Here is a 22,310-nt window from a genome sequence, read left to right as displayed (position 1 = left end):
CTTACCCTTACCAAAGCTATCCCAGAGCACACTCTGATAAGATTGTAGAACAATTTATCAGTTTCCATTTTAAAACTTTAGAGGCATCTAAAGTCAGCTAAACTGACATCAGTACAGTTGTTACTGAGCTGAGTTTACATTTGACGAGATCACCTTTCCTCCAGAAGCTGCAGCATCATCCACCAGTTTGCACAACAAAATCCATTCCCTCCTGTGCTTAGAGCCAATTTTCCTGCTGCCACTAACAGCAAACATCCTGCAAACAAGCAACATTCCTCCCAACACCATCCCATTATCCCACTGCTGTAAAGTATTTTACTATGTTCTGTAACCTGGATGCATTGTAACCTATAAAACCTGTGCTTAGATATTTAAAAGCTTTCTTTGCCTTTGCTATCTGCTCTTCCTACAGTTTTCTACCAAAGCAGGAACAAACAACAATACAACAGAAGATTACCTAGATTTTGAAATGGAGCACAACTTACCACTGTCTTTACCCTTTACAAAGCCTTCCCATTCTCTGAACCAGTGCATGCTGATGCAGTAAAACGTTGATGGAGATTCTTCTTCTTGGAATGCTCTATTAAGCTACAGGGAGAAAAAAAAAACCTCTGGTTTTCTGCCCTTTCATTTCTTTAAACTACTGAATTCTTTGAACTGTGCTAACACCATACCATTACACTGTAACAGAACATTTTAAAGAATCACTGACCATAAAAAAAGTAAACACCTAGTGAACAGGTGAGATGAGATTCTGAAGCAGTGATAACCTTCATATTAATAGCTGATTTACTGTTTTGTTGAGAAATTACTTTTATTTCCTAAAAACAGCAACAAGTTCTTCTTAAGCACAAGTGCTTACTCATCAAACACTAATAGATAATTACTGTGAAGGCTGAACTTTCAAGTCGCAAAAAAAGCAGAGATCTTATTTTTGTAAAATGAAAGTGGTTTGAAAATCTTCTTCCATAATTTTATGGAAAACTCTCTGTGTGATGAACTGTATCTTCATCTGTGTTTCTTTTTCCTCAAGTATTCTGAGCAGATGGCACTACAATTCCAAGCAAGGCACAGTGAACTAACACACTGGGATTTTTCATGACTTACAGATCTTTTTACAACGTTATGAAGAAACAAGCAAAAAGTCACTTAAACCTTCAAACCATTATCTTTTTAGCTCTGTAATAACACAGCTACACTTCCCCTTTGAAGTCATAAACCTAAAGCATCAACACAACTTCTTGAAGTTTCATATAGAGTAAGTGTTGCAATCATTCCCTAAAGCCATCTTTATAGAGAACAATAGAATTTTCTGTGTACTAACCAGTAACAATAGTTGCACAACAGTGCACATATAATCACTGCTTTTACTGGGAAGACACTGACTGCTAAAAAGCAAATGGGGTTGACTCAATGTCATGAATAATAATTTCTATCCCACGATAATCCAGAGTAATGAAAATTTCTAAAAATTTTAGAAAAACATGGAAAATATGAGAATCTCTGAAGCATGATTAAAGGACAAACAGAACTGAAAAAACAGAGTCAGTTCTATTTTTCTTCCTTTCATGAGTTGAGATAGCAGAAATGGAACTCCAGTATCTCTGCAGCTATTTTCAATGAAAACTTCAAAACACATTTTGGTTTAAGAACATCAAAATCATTACCTCTAGTTATTTTACTATTCAGACTCAAGCACATAATCCTCTAACCAGGGAAAATATAGTAGCTCCTTGATATTAATTTTACAGATCCATGACAATACCAACATATTTACTTCACACTGAATCACTTACGTTTGTTTATATTTCTAATGCCTTTTCTTTAAAGTTAGAACTAATGATTTCACTTAAATTTTTCTTGGCACAGTATTATTACACTTAAACCATAGCAGGCTGCACAGAACAGAGCACTGGCAGTGTAACTGCTCACATGGCTGTTTCCATACTATAAAAAAGCAATTTAAGAAATACGTGAAAAATTTTCTCTAAGTACATTTTCACCTAAGAGTTATCTGGGATTTCACAAGAACACTACTGCTGCCATTAAGAGAGGTGGGGTGGTATACAGGTATAGAGATATTTAATAAAGTCCATTTGTTACAGGAATCCCTTGTGCAATTCTAGTAAGCCCTTGGGTCTAGTCATGAATGTCAGGTGCTGGCCAGTAGCAGAATGGATAAATGTGAACTGTTTTACCCGTATAAACATTTCCAATTCATTTTTCCTTCTTTTTTCAATTCTTTCAGACTCTATTTGGCAGGTGTGACAAACATACAGATGGTTAACAGCTGGTCCTCCTCCATATCTGCAGAAAAAGTAAAAAACCCCAAACAATCAGCCTTGTGGAAAACATCATGTAAAAAGATCATGCACCTGCAGACGTGGCAAATGTTAGTATGAACAGAAGGCTGACACATGCCAGTCACAGTGATGCCAATAGCCATAGTTTATTTTCTTAGTAATATTCTGTTCTCCATCCTAAGACCATCTTGCAAGTTCTGACTGCCTCATGCCAGCACAAACCATCTCAAACTCATCACAGACTTCAGAAGGAGATGCTATAGTTAAACATGTCAGTGAGCAAGTATTGTTCAAAATACACCAGGCGTGATTTTACCAAAGAAGATTCTAATTCTATTCTAAGAAACAACCTATGGAAATTCCAGCCAGTTCTGTCTTAAACATGTTCCTAAATCCCACTGCAGACTCCTCATTAGCTTTGCTACCTCCCTGACCCCAGTCTATAAACTTATTTATAGTCTTGTTCTTAATAGGTTATTCTTGACCCTTCCCTCAGGTTTTTCTTGTGTGAAATTATATCCATGGAAGTCTGCAGGGGCACTGCTCCTGTGAAGGCTATTTTTACATACAGAAAATGGATAATGGAAGAAAAATCCAGTACATCTAGGAAAAGGGAAATAAACTGCAAATACCGTTGTTTGTATTTTTTACTTGTGTGCACCAAAACTTTAAAACATCAATAAAAAACTCCCCAAACCCTCAGATGTATCATTCAGGTGGCAGGAAATTGACAGCTAAAAATATTTCATGCAAGAGGAATACAGAGTGTTGAAAGCCATCAGCAAAGCTCTTCTGCAGCTTTTTGTTACTTTGGAATAAGGCATAGCTTGTAAGAATTCCTGCTTTGTAAGCAAACACTCAAACCTGACTGACATTAAAGTGTGGGGCAGTAACACAGAACACTCAGATATAAGTTATTTTGAAGCAGTACTGGCAGCTGAGGCTATGGATTCAAAGCCAACATAAAAGAAAAGCTGTCTGCAGCCAACAAGAGAACAGGAAGCTGATACAGAGAGCTCTTTCAAAAAACCTCTGCAAAGTGTACTTTTGCTGACCTACTTTGTGTTATTTCATACATACCATCCATGTTTATTGCTTTAATATTGAAGCACTAATCCAATAACACACTACTCTCTGCAGTCTTTTACTTTGCATAAGGAAATGATATAAATTGGCTGTTTGCAGCCCCTTCACTCAGCTGGGTGCCCAGAGGGCTGTCTTTTTCCTGAGCCACTAATTCTAAAGTCTGATGCTTGGTTCTCAAACTATCACTGGATTTTTCCCAATTACAGCTCCAAACTTACCTGCTGTACAGATTGTCCCATATATTCTGAGGTAGCATTACAACAAGGTCCTCTATGAAGTTAGCTTTGTGTGGAGGAACACCTGCAAAAGGAACAAAAACAATGAAAAAACATTTGTGGGTTTTAGTGAGGGGAGGAGACTATGTTACAAGTCCATAAATAAATAACAAACAGAACCTTTCAAGGAATTCAGAGAAATTACATTAAATAAATTTTACCTAGGCAGAATCTATTACTGTATTTAGAGACACCACTGATTTTAGTCTTTTATGAGGCTGAAAAACTTATAAAAAGCAAACTATATGAATGGCTGAAGTTAAAGGGTTAGAATCCATTTTACATAATGAGTTCAAAAAGCTGCTTCAAGTATACAGTTAAAATGTCAGCATGATTAAATATCTTGATTATGCATGTAAACACTAACAAACTGTCTACTCAAAATTCACTTATTTGCTGCAGACCTTTTGGAATTACTTCAAACAGCATGAATACTTGAGAGAAATTTTGAGGAAGGCAGAAATGGAGGGGCTTGCAGAATTAGCAGTGTTGAGTTGAAGCACATGGTAAACAACAGTGGACTATTCAGGAATTCTTGGGAACAGAGAAAAACTTGGGCACTTTTACATCAAGAGTCAACTGCTGCAGCCCTGCAGAGGGAAAGCCAAAGGGCTCACAGGTACTCTGCAGATGGCTACAGGGACACAATCATCCTGTGTTAAAATTTTGGTTCAGCAACAGGGGCAGCACCTCCATCATCCAATCCATTGCAATTGTACTTTTATTAGAAAATAGGTACTACACAGTAATGATTTCTTGGATTGTTAGCACTCAAATATGGCTATTTCCCCAAATGTGTTTTGCTTAGTGCAATGCTCTCTCTTTTTTTTTTTTTTTTTTTTTTTTTTACATGTAGCACAAGGTAAAATTTTTATGCTCCTATACAAAATACACAGAATTACTACTTGATTGTCACACTGCTATGTACTGGATATGCTGCATCAGCTCAATTTCTTCCAAAGCAGCTTTCAAACCTTCTCACTGCTTATAGCCCCAAGCTGAGAAAATAATTTCAATTTGCAGATGAAAGTATTAAGGACGATGATATAGTGACAGGATGTTTTAAAATGTGAATATACATGTTTAAGAAGCAAGCAGACAAGAGGAACTGTTCCTCCTTAAGAATCAAGAAAGTTTATAAACAAAATCAAATGTGCAGAGAAAAGAAAAAAAATAGGACAACTTCACACAGTATAATTTCTACTTAGTCAGCTACTAAAATAAGAAAGAATTTACTCAGAAGTTATAATTTACCAAAGAAATTATAATATGAACTTAGCATAGTCCAATTCCTTTTATTAAAACAAGTATACACCACTGCTATAGCTAGAAGTTGACAAATTATTCTTAAATGATTCACAGTTACAGTCTCACCTCCATGAATACAGAGAAAGTCATTATTTGAAATTGGTCCTGGCTCTGCAAAAGTTTTGAATTTATTTAACCACTGCCTGGAAACATAGAACTGCAGAAGACTTGGTTCCATCATATTCAGCAGCCCTGATATCCTCCGTCTCTCTCTCTGTGCTTCTTCACTGCTCTTTCTATTACAGAAACAGAAATCATTAAACAAATACAGATCCTGTGTACAGTGCAGATAACTTTTATGCAACTCTAACACAATGTGTTTTGCAGCCAACTTTTAGTGGAAATTTGATCTTAGTACCAGAAATTTAAAATCTGAACACTGAGTTGCTTTTATTATCTCAAGCACAAAAGTTCCCTAGACCGAAGATGGTAATAACATGACTTCTCACTTTCATTTAAATTCTCAGAAACATAATAGCCTATAAATAGCATTAAATTAAATGCATAATAAAATGTATAATACAATGGATTAAATTACAATACATTAAAATCTATTTTCCTACATCCCATCCATCTGATAAATACTTTGGACAATTCCAGTTAGAGCTCTAACAGTTAAAAACTTTCTGTGTGCAAAACCTCCCTGTGTGCAGAATTCCCTTCCTCTAACTGGAAATAAGGTGGTTAGCTCCAAATTGATGCTTCAAGTTCTCTTACTATGCAGATTTCATTTTCATTTTAACATTAACACTTTAGCTCTCACAGAGCAAGTGTTAAGGACATAACTGAAGGATTAAGTTTTTCTCCAGCATAGGCTTTTCTCATTGGTCAAACTGTTCCATTATAATTCCCACAGGGCAGCTAAATCTGAAAGCTTAAAAGGTGTTTACATACATAACTCATAGGGGTATGATTGTACTTTTGATGTCTTCCTTACCTGTAGAAGAGAACATAAGCTTCTGCATTTTGCACTGTGGATTCTGATACTTCTGTGACACTCTGGTCATCAAACTCATACCACAAGTTATTTAAGTTGTTGCGACAATAAGCTATGTAATGTCCACCTAGGGTGCAGGAAGCAAGAGTTAGCAAAGAGGGTCTAGAGCTGCCATTTTACTCTGTAACACATGAAAATGAACTAAGTCATAATAAAATCCCCAAGTCTTAAATGGGAGAAATAGAATCGTTAGCAGATATGACTTTGAAATTAACTCATGTTAAACTCAACATCAGCTTTTTTCTAAATTTCTATTAGCTAGTGGTGAATTGAACTACTTTCAGCACATTGCTGCACTCTTCAAGCAGCATGCTGTTTAAAACAGTCCTGAACCATGACATTCAGTGTAAGATTATCTGAACAATTTACTCTTGTCAGTTTTCACAACAAACTCTTTTCAAATCTTTGTATGCTTTAGAATAGAAAATAGCACAGATATAGAATAGCTACATGATACCATGATCATAACTAACTGTGTTTCAAAGACTATTCTTACTACATTTAAAATTATTACTATTTTTGAATTCATATTGAACTGCTAGTAAGTAAATAATCAAATATCTGCTAAACTGATTAGGTGAAGCGTGACTTAGCAAGGACTAAATAGAAGTTGAAAAACTATCCAGTAGACCAAAAATAAAGGGAAAAAACCTCAAACAATGGATACTTTAAGTCTGAGAAGTATGAGGGGGTAACTTCCATAAAAACCTATATAATTTCCGGCTTAAATGTTTTCTTTCTCCTATTTTCCAAATCTTATAAATACTGAAATCACCTAGGCAGAAATTACCTCGACATATAGCAATAAGATGTTATTCAGCTACTTTTCATTACCCACAAATAGCAGTTACCACCTGTTTTGGGGTTAAATGGCAGTGATCATCCAAAAGAACATATTTTTAAAAAATGACTGGTATCTTTATAGTTCTTTGTAAACAATTTCCAAATATTAAAGCATTGACACAAACAGCAGTTACATAGAGCAGCTGATCAACTGGTCATCTGCTGGCAAGTTTATTTGTACATTTATGTTGTTCAATAGTTTTCTTTCTTAATATTCCTGGACCTGTTAAATTTTTTCCACCTTCACTTTTATTTAGGTGTACCACGTAATTTCAAAGATGTGCCAACACTTTCAGAGCAAGCCTTAAATCTTCCAGATCGAGGTAAAAATCACAGCATTCATCTTTCACTTTCTAATTACCTCTGTTTATCTATTTACCCTTCAGTATACAGTTATCACCCTTGAAGAAGAGTGCTGATGTAGCAGCTGCAAAGATAAAACAATCAGCCCATACTCACTGCTGGCAGTCCCATGGTGGCAGATGACAGACAGGAGATCGTAAGTCACGATTTGAGCAGGACTGTCCTTTGCAAGGAAAGGCTGAAGGTCAAGGCCTTCCAAGGGAAAGGACACATGGGTCCCAATTTTTGTGGAAAACATGAGTTCATGTCTGAATCTTTTGAGATGAATGCACAGAATCTGTAAGGATTGACAGATTCAGTCAAGAACTATACATGCTATTTGATATTAAATACCTAAAAACTGTGTGCACCATCTTTTCCTTTTATAATCCCAAAAAGGATAGTTTTCCCTATGACTTCAAGCATATTAAACTCTGTGTTTTAATCAGCTGTGGCTACTAACACTGATGCAGCACTGAAAAATGTACCTTTTCTCAATGCTCATATTGCACAATCTTGTAATGGGGACACTAATTCCTCCTGATTATTGCACATATCAACTCATGCTTTGAAGTGTAACACTGGATTACTTTCTAAATGCAAAGTTACAAATGTTACTATAGAAAAGCTTTTCAGTCTGGCTGTGGTGTTTAATTCTGTGAACACAGTATAAACAGTAGAATATATACTAACACAGAACAGAAATGCTGTTACTGCCTGCAGACCAACAGCAGTAACATAGGGAAATCCCATTCCTGCACTTGTCATGTACAAGATTCATTTTCTTACAGGGTGAACAACCACGTTGCTCACATTCTTAACAAATGCCAATACAAAGGTAGACTTCCATCACACAGTATTATATAGACAATTTACTCTGTGCAACTCATTTACTCTTACCACATTCATAATCATGCAGAAAAAAAATGCTTTAAAGTGCATATTGTAACAGTACCTCAGGAAATTTTTGTACTTTGCAGAATTTCACTCCATTTCTTAACCTAAGCAAAGGAAAAACCAAACCAAAACAACCAATGATTAATTCTGAAAAGGTTTTACTTTATTGCACTAGATCAGCAAAAGCCTAAGCTGAACATTGCATTAGTAAACCCAAAATATTTCTGGAATGTAGACTAGACATGGAGTAGCCAAAATGATACAAACAATGATGGTTCATAAGACAAGACAATCTGTACTGCTGAAAAATTCAAAACAGCAAGTACTATCAAGTCCCAACTAGCTAACAGTTTCTATTAACATAGAGGAAAAAACTTGAGGCTTCATGAAAGCTGATAATCCAGCAAAAAACAAAAAAAAAATGAACTAAGTTTACTTCTAAGAAATTATCTACAGCACATACAAGAAGGAATAACGTTCCTGTACCATAAAGGGCTTCAAGCAGTCTTCACACCACTTCTGTTTCTTGGTTTTTTAGTATTTAAAGCCATATATTATTTATTTAACACACCTTAGTGTCCTACTGCATATCAGGGGAAAGCTGCTAGTACTAGAGAGGGCTAAAGACTTTTATTTTGTCAAACAAAACCAATTTACATCTAAATTGGAACGGCATGAGAAAGAATTAAGCACATGTGGTAGGGTAAATCGGTGCTTCCTTGGGAAGTATTCCTTGGGAATACTGAATTTCTGACAGTCAGAACACAGGATCATATCAAAAGATGAACAGTATTGGGACCTACCCAACAGAAATAAATGTCTCTTGACTAACAGAAACAGTAAAACCTCAAATTAAGACAAAGTAAAACAAAGGTAAAAGCCAGCTTACTTTTTACACCTTCCACAGCTGTACATGTTATCACCTGAAAACATCAGGGAGAAGAAAACCAGCCATCATTCTCTAAATCCAAACAGTTATCCTTTAAGTGTGTACATTTGATAGAAAAAAGTGTCAAGGGAATTTAAGCTGCATTCAGTATTTAATAGTCATAATAGTGTTGACATAGCAACTACAGGAGAGGTTCTTAGGTTTTGTCTTCAACTATGAAGCAGTACAGTATAATCTGAAGAGATGATGCTATATAATTCAAAAGGGAAATAATTTACTATGTCCAAATTGAGGTTATAAGAATGAATATTAATATGGTGGGTTTGAAATTTTTATGAGCCTTCAGTTGATACAATTTCACTAAACCAAATTCAGACTGACTTGACGTTTCTAAAGCAGCTTTCATAGGCATTTCTCTCAAATACTCAGTTGAATGAGAAGCTTACCTTTCTGAAATGAATGATCCCAAATGAACAAGGACTGACTGTATTACACCTTAATAGGTGGCCTCTGCTTAACTGCATTAAGCTAAGAAGATATTAATCATCTCATTGTGAGAGGAGGAAAAAAACACAGAAGAAACATGTTCAGGTAATTAACCTCTTACCCTTGAGCTCATCTCTGGCGAAAAAGGCAGCAAGACAATCTTGTAAGGTTACAACTGGACCCCAAAACCAGCTAGGAACACATGAGACAACAAACCTGAAACATCATTGACAGAAAAGAAAGAAAACCAACAAATGTTCTGCCAGAAGAGCAGAAACTAGAAGTTCAAAATAGATAATTGAATCAAACAAGGTAAATATTATTTACCTTTTGAAGTATTCCATAAAAAAGGCTATCCATCCCTGGGGGGCATATGCTTCTCCACATGACCCTGCCTTGACCAGAGATGTCTGATGACTTGCAGAATGGAGTTTAGCAAGATCTTCCTTACCTGGAATAGGCAAGGACAGATCCTGAAAGGTCTCCAGGGTTACAGACAGCTAAGGAAGAAAATAAATGAAACACAGTGGAGTTAAGCTGGAAGAGAAATGGTTAATTAAACTGAATTCTGTACAAGTCACTAGTAACTACAAAGTCACTGCATCACTGAAAATTCCACTAGGTAGGAAATTACCATAAAAAAGCACATTTACAAGAATTCATTTTTCAAAAATCGGAACCAAAACATAGCATTTTAAAATTAACTTGCACATTGTTATCACGGAAACATTTTTTTAGGTCACTATTACTTTTCTTCATATCAGTCATACAAAGCACTATGATTTTTGCTTCAGGCTGTGTTACACATAATAGTTTCAGAAAGCTTCACTCCATTGTTTCTACAGCATTTTACTCTGACATTATATTGACCTGATGCAACTGGACACGCTGCAAGGGAGACCCATCTGTGCATTTTCTTGCTCCTGTGCTTCATTTAGTGATCACATAGTCACAGAGTCAAACATCAAACACATTCTAGAAATTTTTGTTTGTTTTTTGAATTTCTTCACCAGATTACCCTAAGACAACTTCACAAAGCAGTCAATGATTAATATCATTGCAAAAGTTAGAGTCTTTACTTGGATTTTTTGAAAGACCTTATTTTGTAAGTCTCAATCTATCTGACAGGACAGTTACAGCACTATATTAGATCACTGTCTCATTTTTTCTTCGAAACATCAGGTAGCATGTATGCATTAGGATATTCAGAGCATTATTAAAAACTAATGAGACCTAAATGAAGTTGAAGAGCAAGCTTCTCTCTACATCCTTGCTGTAAACCAATTCTCAGAATGTTTTTTTTAGCTATGAGTAAATATTCAGCTCAATGAATACAAGCTATTCTAAACACAAAGTGCTGGTAGAAGCTACTATTACAATTTGAGAGAACAAGTATGAAACACCCCAGCCTTCTGAGGAAATCTGCCACAAAAGAATATAAAGTTACCAGAGAATGACTGTATTCATAAAGCAGTAAGAAAAGAACATGTTAAAAGTCAGAACTTTCTCTTCTTACCCGATCACAGGTCAAGCACTGGACTGAACTTATTATAGTGCCATCAAATATATCAGAGATAACACTCCTGTACTTCTTGCGCTTCTTCCTTTTTGGTGACGATACCGTTGAAACTATAAAATGACAAAAGTAAAATGCTGCAGTAAGGCAAAGTACAGTGGATTCTGATTACATTTCAACTTTGTGTAATATAATTAGAAGTCTCATGTTCAGAGTAAAATTATAAGCCAAGCCCTGTTTTCTATTTACTAAATATTTCTTAGGAATGATGAGATCACATTACTGCCATTATAGGCAATTAATGTGGGTTCCTCAAGCCATTGGGGACAATCACCAGAAACATTTGCCTCTGTAAGTAAAACTCAAACTGCCAGTCTTGAAGTCTACAGCCTATTGCAACATGATGGATTTATTTTGGCAGGAATCCCTCAAGGTATAAAAAGGAACATTTTATTTGACACTTAATTTGATCGAATCTTCTTGGGAAGTTTCAACCATGCTGGGCTGAAAGGCAGCATCTCAATATTACTGTATCAAAACACTGATGACAGAGGATTGAAGTAGACTAAAGGTACAACTGGAGTCCAGCCTAACAGCTGCTTATTAAAAAACCCAAAGTCTCTCAACCTCTCCTGGGCAAGCACCAGTGACCGAGCACCTCTTCTGACAGACTCACTTCAGGTTGTCTAAAACCCTCCTGTAATGGCAAAGCCACAACTGGAGACAGTAGCACAGATGCAGCGTCAAAGCTGCTGAACAAACAAACCTAGCAGGTCAATGATTTAAATCCATTTAATCACTGTCATGCAACACTAATGCTAAAGCATTAAAAAGATAATAAAATGTTCAGAACTTATCTGCAAAGGCTATTAAATGAAACAGGATCATAATATTAAAGTTGTATTTGTTTTTTGATTTGGTTTGATGCAATGCCTTAAAAGCAAGTTCTGAAAGACAAGCTTTGCTTAAAGTAATCTACTGTTAGACAAATCAGGGAAAATAAAATTATGTATTGTTCCTCATGCCCTAAGGCAGCACTGTCTTATATGTAAAGGCAGTAAAAGTCTAAATATTCCAGATGCTCATAAAGGCATCCTGCTGCAGTGCCAAGAGAAATACTCAGCACTGCAGGGACATTAACTACCATGAAGCAGCCAGCATTTACAGGTTTATCTACAGTACAATTACACTTTGCTCCTTAAACCTTAATTGACTAAAATGGTGATTTATTGAACTTCTGCTGAATAACCAATGAGCTTATTCTCTGGAGAGCATTACCTTTGGGGGTACTAACTTCTCACACCTTTCTCTTCTCTCCAAACTGGTACTACTGAGAAAATTGTCTAAAAATAATATTCTGCCTTCCTAAAATAGAGGCAAATACTATTCATGCTTCAAAAGAATCAGAAGATTATAGAAATACAGGGAATAATCTTGCATGTCCAGCTTACATAACACTCCCTTTTCCCCACCAGGGGAAAAGGGCTAAAAGGGCTAAAAGCCCCTTAGGAACAACCCTGCATTGTTACACAAGACATAAGTAACACAATGGGAACTATAATGTGGAATAATTCAGTACCAGGAAGGAGCAAATAAAGAGCCTCTACCTTTTTTGTGGACCTGTGCCAGTGAAGAGCACGATGGGAATGACTTTGGAGGGCTGTTTGATAAGCGTGTGTTCATCCCTTCAACTGAGGATGGTGTTTGGGCAGCAGATACATCATTCATGTGAACGTCATTGATGTAATCTGCAATTCAGAGTTGCACAAATTCTGTGAAAAAAATTACTGCACAATGAACAGACACAGTGGTCATGTAACTTATTTAACCCCACTGTCAGGCCACTGGACATTCAGGTATGTAGCTTCAGTTCCTTTGAAGTTAAGAACAAAACAAAAAACCCACTCTATCTGAAACCTTACCCAGCACAAACAGTTAGCTCATCAAGGGAATTAAAATCAAATTCAGAAGATTTAAACTGAAAAACTAACTAAGTAAGGACATGGTTTACAAGTACAACTACCTACCTTATTTGGCCTATACCTCTACTACATTCTATAACTCACTTCTACTCCCACAGATATTCTGGCTAAGATTTTGACTATTTCAACTGCACTTCAGCAATGCATTACCTGAGAATCTGCTGTGTATCTGTACTTTGACAGTTCCTTGGTTATTTAAAAATTCAGTGGTCTCTGAAGCAGTGTTTGTGTCTTTTTCCAAGTCTTCCATAGAATTTGCTCGTTTAAGTTTGTTGCTTTTTTCTTTCTGCCAGTCTTTGGAAGTGACTGAACTGTTATCATCATCCTGAATTAACATGGTTGTTTCTGCAGGATCCTCTAAGACAGGTTTGAAAATTGTGTCATTTTCTGTTTTATCACAGTTTCCACAGGATTCACAGGGCTGAAAGCTTAAGTCTGACTGGCTCTTATCTTCTTCCATACTCTCTTCAACACTCATAGGCTGGGCATCTTCCAGTTCTACAACTGGTTCTTTAAGTTCCTCATGCAGCAAATCCATGAGACAACGTAAAAATTCTTGTGCATCCTAGAATTTTAAACAAGTTTGACCATATTACTCTATTTTATCTGGAAGATATTCACAACAGAAAAGATACAGATAAGTAAAATGAAAGCTGGCTGTTAATGAAGAATGAAGAAAGTTCCTCTGTCCCAGGTCTAATGTTCAAAACCACTTTTCACTTCCGGACCATGTCTGTTTCCTGCATACATTTCTTGCACGTCACAAATAATCTTATAACACAAATTTCCTCCCAAAATAAACTATTTTAACAACACCAGCAAAAATGTTGTCATAGCTTACTGGAACAATAAACATAACTCAAACAAGTACCAGCAGCATGGTCAGACCCCAGCTCTGCTTGTACTGGAGCATTTTAGAGATAAAATGCTCCATTAAAATCAACCAGAGCCTTGCTTTCACTGGGTATGAAGTAAAATTACTATGATGTGACTTAGCCTGACTTTCCAATGCATCACACTGACAACAATAATACAATTCTTCTAAAGCCTCAACAAGATTTCCCAAATGTGTTCCCACAAAGAGCTGTAATACTACAAGTCTAATCTGTGTTTGAAAACATCCTAAAAGCCACCAAATTTCATCAGTCAGTGCAGTATCTATTTCTATCTTGGCAATAGAAAGTATACAATAAAGCAGGTATGTGAGAAAACAAAAGCCTCTTGTTGGCAACTACTACTGCTTTTATTTTCTTCTGTTTTCCTTTTTGTATTCTGGTTGTTCATAATAGTAATTTTTGCTGCTCAACGTTCCCATCTATCATAACAAATACTCATTCAGCTCAAAACTGATGACTACAAAAACATTTCTTTTCTTAAAAATTGCAACTTACAGAACTGAGTTTGGATTTGGGTAATGAAAAAAAACCCCAGTATGCCCACTTGCTGGCAATCCTTCCACAAAAAACCAAAATTAACAAAAACATCTAGACATCAATTAAGAGATAAACATTCTTCATTGATCAATGTAATTTTCTCCCTGAACATTGGACATGGCTGCCCAGCTTGCTCTAGGAGAGTGCTGGCTATGAAAGCCCTGCTGTGTTTTAATTGTTGCCATGAAACCTGCTGAACACACAACTGAACTATGATCCAGGCATAACTGAAAAAGGTTCTCATTAAGTGTTGCTCTGCATGGAAAAAGATGTTTTCATCAGCATTCAAAGCTGCAAGAATTAAGTTTCCATACAGTTTCTTTTTGGTTTTCAAGGCTGAATTTCTGCTTTTTCAGAAAGCTAGGTGGCACGTCAGAAATTCATGAGCAGATTACAGAACTTTAAGCTTAGTATTTAAACATTGACTTTACAGCTTCATGCAGCAATTGAACATTAAAACATGTCCTAATCCTTCACTCCACAAATATGAAACCTAATGGAACAGCAAAATTCCTATTAATAAATGCAGATTCCCAGAAGACACTAGTAAGCTTTTCTAATTACAAGGTTTAAATTTTTCACCTAGTCCTAAAGCTTTTAATGATAGTGCTCCACACTGTATGAATGCACCAGATATTGTATGAAGTAGCAACTGAAGAATGCCTTTCCTATAAAATGAACCCTGCCCATTTAACAAGCTACCAACCTGAGGTTCCCATAACACACAAATGGTGGGGCTTTTTTCCAAGACACTAAATGGAAATTGCATACTGTGTATTTTTTTTTTAAACATCATTAACAGACATATATTAAAAATCTGTTATATTAACTTTTTTTCAGCATCTTTATTTTCTGAGACTGCTCAAATATTAGCAGCATTATTTCCCACAAAGGAGAAGCTCAGATATTATTACTTGAATTTTTCTGAAAGAAAAGGAGTTATTCTACACTGAAGGCTTTTTGAGAATTTGATATAAGTAAATATAAAACATGACCTAACTACTGATTATTCCATTTCAAGTGATCTACATTCAAGTTATATTAACCAAAGTTTATGTTGCATTTGCTTTAAACAAATACAGGAAGTATGGTATCTTAAGCATTAGATTTCTGATTAAGAGATAATTTTATGGCTTAGGCAGATTTAAAAGGCATCAGAAAGTTTTACCTGTTGAGAGTAGCCTCGAAACATTGGATTAACAGTTTTAATTCCTTGAAATAGGCCAGTAGGGACAACAGATCCAGGCCTACAAAAAGAGTTTTAAATATATAAACACTGAAAAATAAAGAATTTAAATGGATTTTTTAATCTTTACGGGATCATACCGTTACCTGCAACTGAACACCAATAAATTAATCTTCACAAAACATAATATTGGCATTGAATTATTAATACATGATTTTTAAACACCAGTCACCCAACTGAAACAGTGACTGTATCAGGCCTTTTATGGCATATTTCTTGTCAGACAATCAGACAACAAATCAGACATACTCTTGCCTCTGTGCATAATTACTGCTTTACCTTTGTTTTTATATTTTGAAGTATTTTCTTAGCCAGATATTGCACAAATTCCATATAAGGAAATAAGAGAAACTGATAACATATTGATATGGAACGAAGGATAGAGAGAGGATAAAATAGCTAAATATTTTAGATGCATTTCTGGCAAATATAAGTATTTTTAAGAGCTAAATGCTTGCAATCCAATATATTTCTTGTCCTGTCTTTGGTATGTATGAAAAAATAGCAGGCTATAAGGAGTGCCTAAGCCCTGCAAGCCAGTCTTTCCTTCCTAATTTTTTTAAGAGGAATTCTGTGAACACATAAAATAAAATTAGAAACCTAGGACAGATTAATGCATCCCTCATGACTGTGGAATTTATTTATTATCATTTCATCACCAAAATGATTTAATACCTGCTTTTGTGCCAGAGTTCTGTCATCAGCTTGAGGTAACTTTTACAAATTGCAGGTTTCTTATCTGTTCGGGCTAAGCCCCCGCAGTCAAGAAAAAAGTGTGTCAAAGGTGGGCTGGATGAAAAGAAGAAAACAGTCATTTTTTCAGGTTGCTAAAATACAAGAGGAAATCTGCATTTCATACAGGATTATATCATAAAAGTAATGCTGTTCTATGACTGAACAACTCCACTTCCCACGTTCATAAATGCTGCAACCAAACATTTCCTGGTAGGACAACTTCAGCAGTACAGCCCCACTCTGATCCTAATATTTCTTTTCTTGAATTAAGAGTTTATTCTTATGCATTTCCTCTGATTTTTCTGTAGATTTTTTCAGATTTTCTTCTAATCTCTAAAACTGCATATATTCTTATTTAGGAGGCATTAGAGTGAAACAGAGAAAAAGCTGAGTGACCCATATACCATAATAAATTGTTTCCAGTATACAAGACAGATTCAACAAATATATGCCTTCCTCCATGGTACTGCACTTCTTAAGTCCATCTGGAAAAAAAGCATGCATAGGCAAATATAAAATTGCATTAACTATCATTTTCCTTACCAGTTGGAAAGAGCTTGTAAAGCTGCATTCATGTAACAAGTGTTTCCAATATTTTTTAATCCTGTTAGACCTGGAAAACAGAATAAATACAAATCTGTTAATCCAATAATTCCTAGAAAATATATACTGATCAGAATACTCACGGAACACTTGGGATGCCAACTACAATGCAGAATTGCAACTAAAAGAAACACAGGACTCCTAAACAAATACCAATCTAACTAGAAGTAGTAATGAAGTGTTCTGATCTCAAGTGAACTAAAGATCACTTCAGAAAAGTGGACTGTATTTCATCTTACTCACTTTTCATGGTTTATGACATCTGCAGATTTTAATTTAAATTTTAAAACACCAAAGTTTTACTTCAGCCAAATGACTTACCTGTTCAGTTAAACTGTTGCTATGCTGTATTTGTAACTAATCACATCACCAAAAGCTTCTCTAAGATTTCACTCTTCTGTTCCAAATTCACACTAAATCAGATTACATTCAATATTCAAAACCTACTCAAGATGTGATTATCCCAGGCTAGTCTTGCAATTAGTCCTTTTCTATTCCAATGATACACCTTTATTTTTATTAACAGATTGCTCAATTCAGACTTTCCTGCATTGTTTATTTTCTAAGTCACACTATTTACATTCTTTACAGATAGTCACATATACCTTTTCCACACACATGAAAGTTGTAACTGACATATATTCTTTCCATAATTATGAATTATGCAATTCATGGCTACTAAAGCATTACATTATTTAAGTAATATATCAAAATAAAATTGATTTTGTGTGAGGGAACAGTAACATTTCTAAGCAAAGAATCAGTAAGACCCAAAAATTAAAAATCATGACAAACACTCAGCAATCAGTACTCATGACTATGCAATTCCTGAAGTCTAGGAACTCTCCTGGTAGTTTTGTATATGGCAGAAAAAGAAAAGTTACTAATAAAATCTTTCTACATCTGAAAACCACTTGGGTTACTTCAGTTACAATTTCTAATAGACAGGACTTCAAAATTAAGTTTTACAATGTCCTTCTGTCTGAATGAAAGTACAGTCCTGCTTCCTGTATCAGAACATGCATTCCAAACTCTGCTACAAAGAGAACAATTATTCTTATACTGAAATTGGAAAGCAAGAACAGTTTGAAGATTTTGATTTTCTTTCAGTTTTTTTAGAAGCAGCACATGCTTCAGGAAGATACTCTCGCTGCATTTTTCCAGCCTGTAGTAATAAAAGGAAAGTTTTCAAACAGACTTCTTGTGAAGATATATTCTAATGGTTGCTTCATCAAAAGCATTTCAAAAGAAATTTTAGGAGTAAAGTTAAAACAAAGCTAAAGAAGATTCTTCCTTTCAGTTTGAATAAGTTTCTTAACAGTCCCATCATCATTACTGGGAACTTTATTGCAATTCTAATTGCATATTATTGCAAGGTAAGCTACATTCCCCAAAATAATAATAATATAAGAAGAGATAAAATATACAAAAGACACATTGGTTGGAGAAACTAACTAGGAATAGAACACATGGGGTAATGATGTAAGGGCAGATGGCAAATTAGTAGGGTGGTGTCACATCCTGTCAGGCCGTGCCAGACAACAGAAGGGACAAGGCAGGTTTTCTGACCAATGCCAGCAGACTCAGCAGAGGGAAAGCTGGCAGTAGGTGAGTGAAGGAGAAATGAGAGCCATTGCTGTGGTGTAACTCCAGCCAGCAACACAACACCCCAGAGCTGCTCACTCACTCACTCACTCCCTAATGCTGGGATGGGCAGGGAGTTGTACAAGGGAGAAAACCCATGGGTTGAGAGAAAGACAATTTAACAGGTGAAGCAAAAGCTGTTTGCACAAGCAAAGCAAAGCAAGGCATTCATCCACCACTTCCCCAGACAGGAAGGTGCTCTGCCATCTCCAGGAAAGCAGGGCTCCATCATGAATAATTGTCAAGACAAACACCCTAACTCTGAAAGTCCCAATCTTCCTTCTTCCTTTCCCAGGATGCCACATGCTATGGACTATCCCCCTGATCACTTGGGTCAGCTGTCCCAGTTGTGTCCCCTCCCAACTTCTTGTGCACCCCCAACCCACTCCCTGGTGGGTGGTGTGGGAAAGAGAAAAGGTTGACTGTGTGTAAGCCCTGCTAAGCAATAACTGAAACATCTCTACATTATCAACCTGTTTTCAGCACAAATCCAAAAACACAACCCCATAGCAGCTAGTCTGCAGATAACTAACTCTTGCCCAGCCAAAAGTGGCATATGCATAAATTAGAATAACTTTTCTCTCATCACTGATGGAAAACAAACTGCCTTGACATATGCAATGGTATCTCAAAAATAACAGCTCAACAATCTGCTAGTCATATTTTTCTGAAAAATGGTACTTAGCAGTATTTTCTTTACCATGAAATACACAGACAGTTCTTAGAATGATCAATAATAATTAGAGGCTTCAAAGAAATAGTAATTATTATGTTCTCTTATGAAATGAAAGATTAAAGCTTCACTGCTTGGGATTAGCTTTGCTGCTTAGGATTTCATCACTTTAATTTTCATTTTTATACTAGATTTAGTATTAGGGTGGGGTAATCTCTGATATGAGAAAGCTTGGCAGTGCATGAAATCAATTACGTCAAGGAGAAAACAAATAACCAAAACCCCACACTAGGATACTACAGGCTCACAAAAGGATTACTCAAAATGAAGGAAAGTATTTAAATCAGGAATCTTTTAGGGCAAAGAGGCAAAACCAGTAGAACAGATTTTTAAAAAGCCTACTTGAACCAGAGTGGCTACAATACCAACTGCACTGAACATGCTTTGGCAATAGCAAAACTCAGGCAACAGCCTCTGCTCTGAAGGTAAGAAAGATTGCTCCAAGAAGGGCAAAACTAAAAATAAACACCTGAGCTGAAGCAGAAAAATAATGCATGGGGTTTTGCTTTTATTACCTCTGGTCTTCAATTCATCTTCTTCCACTTCTATATCTAAGTCATCAAATACAGCTGCTAAAGGAATCTTCAGTGTGGGATTACTGGGTATTTTAAAATCCTTAAAAGGAGGAAAAGAATATTTACTTTAATTCATCACTTTTCTACTTAATTAAGCCTATGTGTAATTTTACCAACAAATCAAGAACTGGAAAATTATGTGAATGTATTTTGAAATCTCACTGCACAGAAGTGAGAACACCAGGATTTCACAGGTACCCTCAGAAGGTTTACTAAGAACTCCCTCATGTTTTTGTTACCAGATCCCTGAGTGATTTTTAGAACAACAGCTGAAGAACAAAAACAAAGCCAGGGATGGGATTTATTCCCCCTGGATAACAAAGCAGCCAGCATGGAAGAGCTAAGGCAGGAGTTATCACCTAAGCTCATGTAGGTGTTTTTGATGTGCCACCAGATGGCTCACTACAGTTAATGAAGACAAATTAAACTCTTGAAAGAAAAATGTACAAATAGAGAAACAAACTAGTAGACAGGCAGCCATTTATTGAATTACAGGCTCCTTTTGTGAGCACATAAATAAAAATCCTGAACAAAATGCTTCATAAACTTCGTAAGTTCCACTGATTTTTCTGCGTATTATACCTGTTTCCTTGGAAAACTAAAGAAGGTTAAATATAATAGAACAGAAATTCAGAAGTCTGAACTCAGCTTTATATCAAGGGACAAGAATTTTTAGACAACAGAATTTTTTAAATTCCAGTCGTGACATTCCAATTGAGCTGCTGGCATTTTATGAGAAAATGATCAGATTACATTAATATTAAATACGAAACTTTGAAGTAAATATATTTATTATACAGACTGAAAAATGGTCCATCTTTCTGTTCAACCTGTGCATGATGATCTCTCTTCTACTGCTCTATGTCTCAAACAGAACACATTTAGAAATCCTGTGCTTCTGCCTGTGACTTTTAACCTAGTTACCTGTTAGGTTATGTAACTACATTATAAGAAATAACACTTCTTTTTTCAGCTACAAACATTATTCCAAACAATTGCAGTGTAACTTTTCCCAAGACAACACTTACCTAAGAAAAAAAAAAGATCAGAGTGAACACTACTGATGCCAGTAAAGCCAAAAAAGTTTTATGAAAACATAGAGGAATTAACAGAAAGTTCAGCCACAAGAATGGAGGAAAAGTTAGTCTCTCACTTAAGAGAAAACATAATTTTTACAGCTGCCTTTGCTCCCTTGGGTTAAAAAATACCTGCACACTGTTTTCTTGTGCTTGGTGAGACAATCTTGTACTCGGTAGTGGAGAATGAGATCCCAATTTTCTGTCCAGGAATACTTCCTTACTACAGGCGTAACACCAAACACGGAGAGTGGTAAGGTTGACAGTCAGACAGTGCTTTGTCTCCTGAAACAGAACAAAAACCACAAGTGGGATTCAGAAACTGGGAAAAACTAAACACTGCTACATGCAAGCTAGAATAGGTATTTCAAAATTCTAGGTTTTTCAACAATGAAACAAATATGCACATTAGAATATTGAAAAAGAACAATTCAGTTACTAAATTCTAACACAAACATTCATTTTTAGAACAAATCACTCAAACTAGTAATAAGATGCAATCAGAATCAAGACACTGCAATATCTAACATGCCTCTCTGTAATTAAAAAAATAAGAAGAAAGCCTTCTTATTCTTGTTAGAAATGCTACAATTCACAATGAACCAGTTTTCAAGGAATATCTGTAACTGTGTAACTGGCCACAATGGGAGCTACCACCTCTACCATGTTTATTTCTACTGGTTTGCTGCAAAAATTCAGGGACCATCTGGTCTCCAACTTCTCTAGAAACACCTCAGTTCTCAGTCTGTTGTAAAGGCTTTAGAACTGTGATTCAGCATTAACAGCGGATAAAGAACCCGTGAAGGTATTCATATAGATTTACATTAATGCACTATCTATTTGTATAAATACTCTTTCTTCTCAAGTTTCTGCTTCAAAACAAAACAAAACAAAACCAGGAGTGGTGGTAAAACCCAGTCATAACACCACAACTTCTTGTAAAACCCCTGTATAAACTATTCTTTCATTTTAATATTCACCAAGGCTTTTCAGTAATTGTAGGGATCAAAAATTGCTCTGTGTGGAACTTTAGATGCATTTACTGACCAACTGTAAACTGATGGCAAGACTTTCATTAGTCTCAAAGTCAGCAACTCAGAAATGCCATGTTTATAACACTGCCACCTCTCTGTGCCCAGAACACCTTGTTTTGGCAAGTGTTGCCCTTGCACACGTGTGTGCCCAGAACACACAGTGAGTTTAGACCCAAACCTATGCAGAGAATGCCCAGCCCTGGCAGAACTTGGCATGCTGGGGACAGAGTGCACACACTCCACTGCTCCCACCAAGCTGGATCCAAGATCAGGACAGAGCAGGAAAGCTCTGCTCAGCCTACAGTTA

General features: G+C 36.0%; 1 protein-coding gene across 3 annotated transcripts in view; it reads right to left on the bottom strand.

Annotated features, from left to right (window-relative positions):
• Positions 1-22,310, bottom strand: part of USP33 (ubiquitin specific peptidase 33) — a 35,435-nt gene that overhangs the window by 3,742 nt on the left and 9,383 nt on the right. Inside the window, exons 5-22 of one of the 3 annotated variants that reach the window (XM_058029985.1) lie at positions 21,102-21,254; positions 19,834-19,933; positions 16,882-16,951; positions 16,279-16,392; positions 15,526-15,604; positions 13,075-13,489; positions 12,550-12,690; positions 10,943-11,055; positions 9,754-9,926; positions 9,548-9,642; positions 8,941-8,974; positions 8,110-8,155; positions 7,272-7,452; positions 5,910-6,036; positions 5,039-5,208; positions 3,608-3,689; positions 2,199-2,307; positions 486-588 (exon numbers count right to left, since the gene is read on the bottom strand). In XM_058029985.1, the coding sequence (XP_057885968.1) occupies positions 486-588; positions 2,199-2,307; positions 3,608-3,689; positions 5,039-5,208; positions 5,910-6,036; positions 7,272-7,452; positions 8,110-8,155; positions 8,941-8,974; positions 9,548-9,642; positions 9,754-9,926; positions 10,943-11,055; positions 12,550-12,690; positions 13,075-13,489; positions 15,526-15,604; positions 16,279-16,392; positions 16,882-16,951; positions 19,834-19,933; positions 21,102-21,254 (2,305 nt within the window). Of the gene's footprint in view, positions 1-485; positions 589-2,198; positions 2,308-3,607; positions 3,690-5,038; positions 5,209-5,909; positions 6,037-7,271; positions 7,453-8,109; positions 8,156-8,940; positions 8,975-9,547; positions 9,653-9,753; positions 9,927-10,942; positions 11,056-12,549; positions 12,691-13,074; positions 13,490-15,525; positions 15,605-16,278; positions 16,393-16,881; positions 16,952-19,833; positions 19,934-21,101; positions 21,255-22,310 lie in introns of all 3 variants that reach the window. The other 2 variants (XM_058029986.1, XM_058029984.1) reach the window with 2 other exon arrangements.

This window comes from Melospiza georgiana, chromosome 9 (assembly GCF_028018845.1).
Source record: "Melospiza georgiana isolate bMelGeo1 chromosome 9, bMelGeo1.pri, whole genome shotgun sequence".
NCBI lineage: Eukaryota > Metazoa > Chordata > Aves > Passeriformes > Passerellidae > Melospiza > Melospiza georgiana.
The sequence above is the reverse complement of the archived record's forward strand: the minus strand, read 5'-3'. Positions and strand labels throughout refer to the sequence as shown.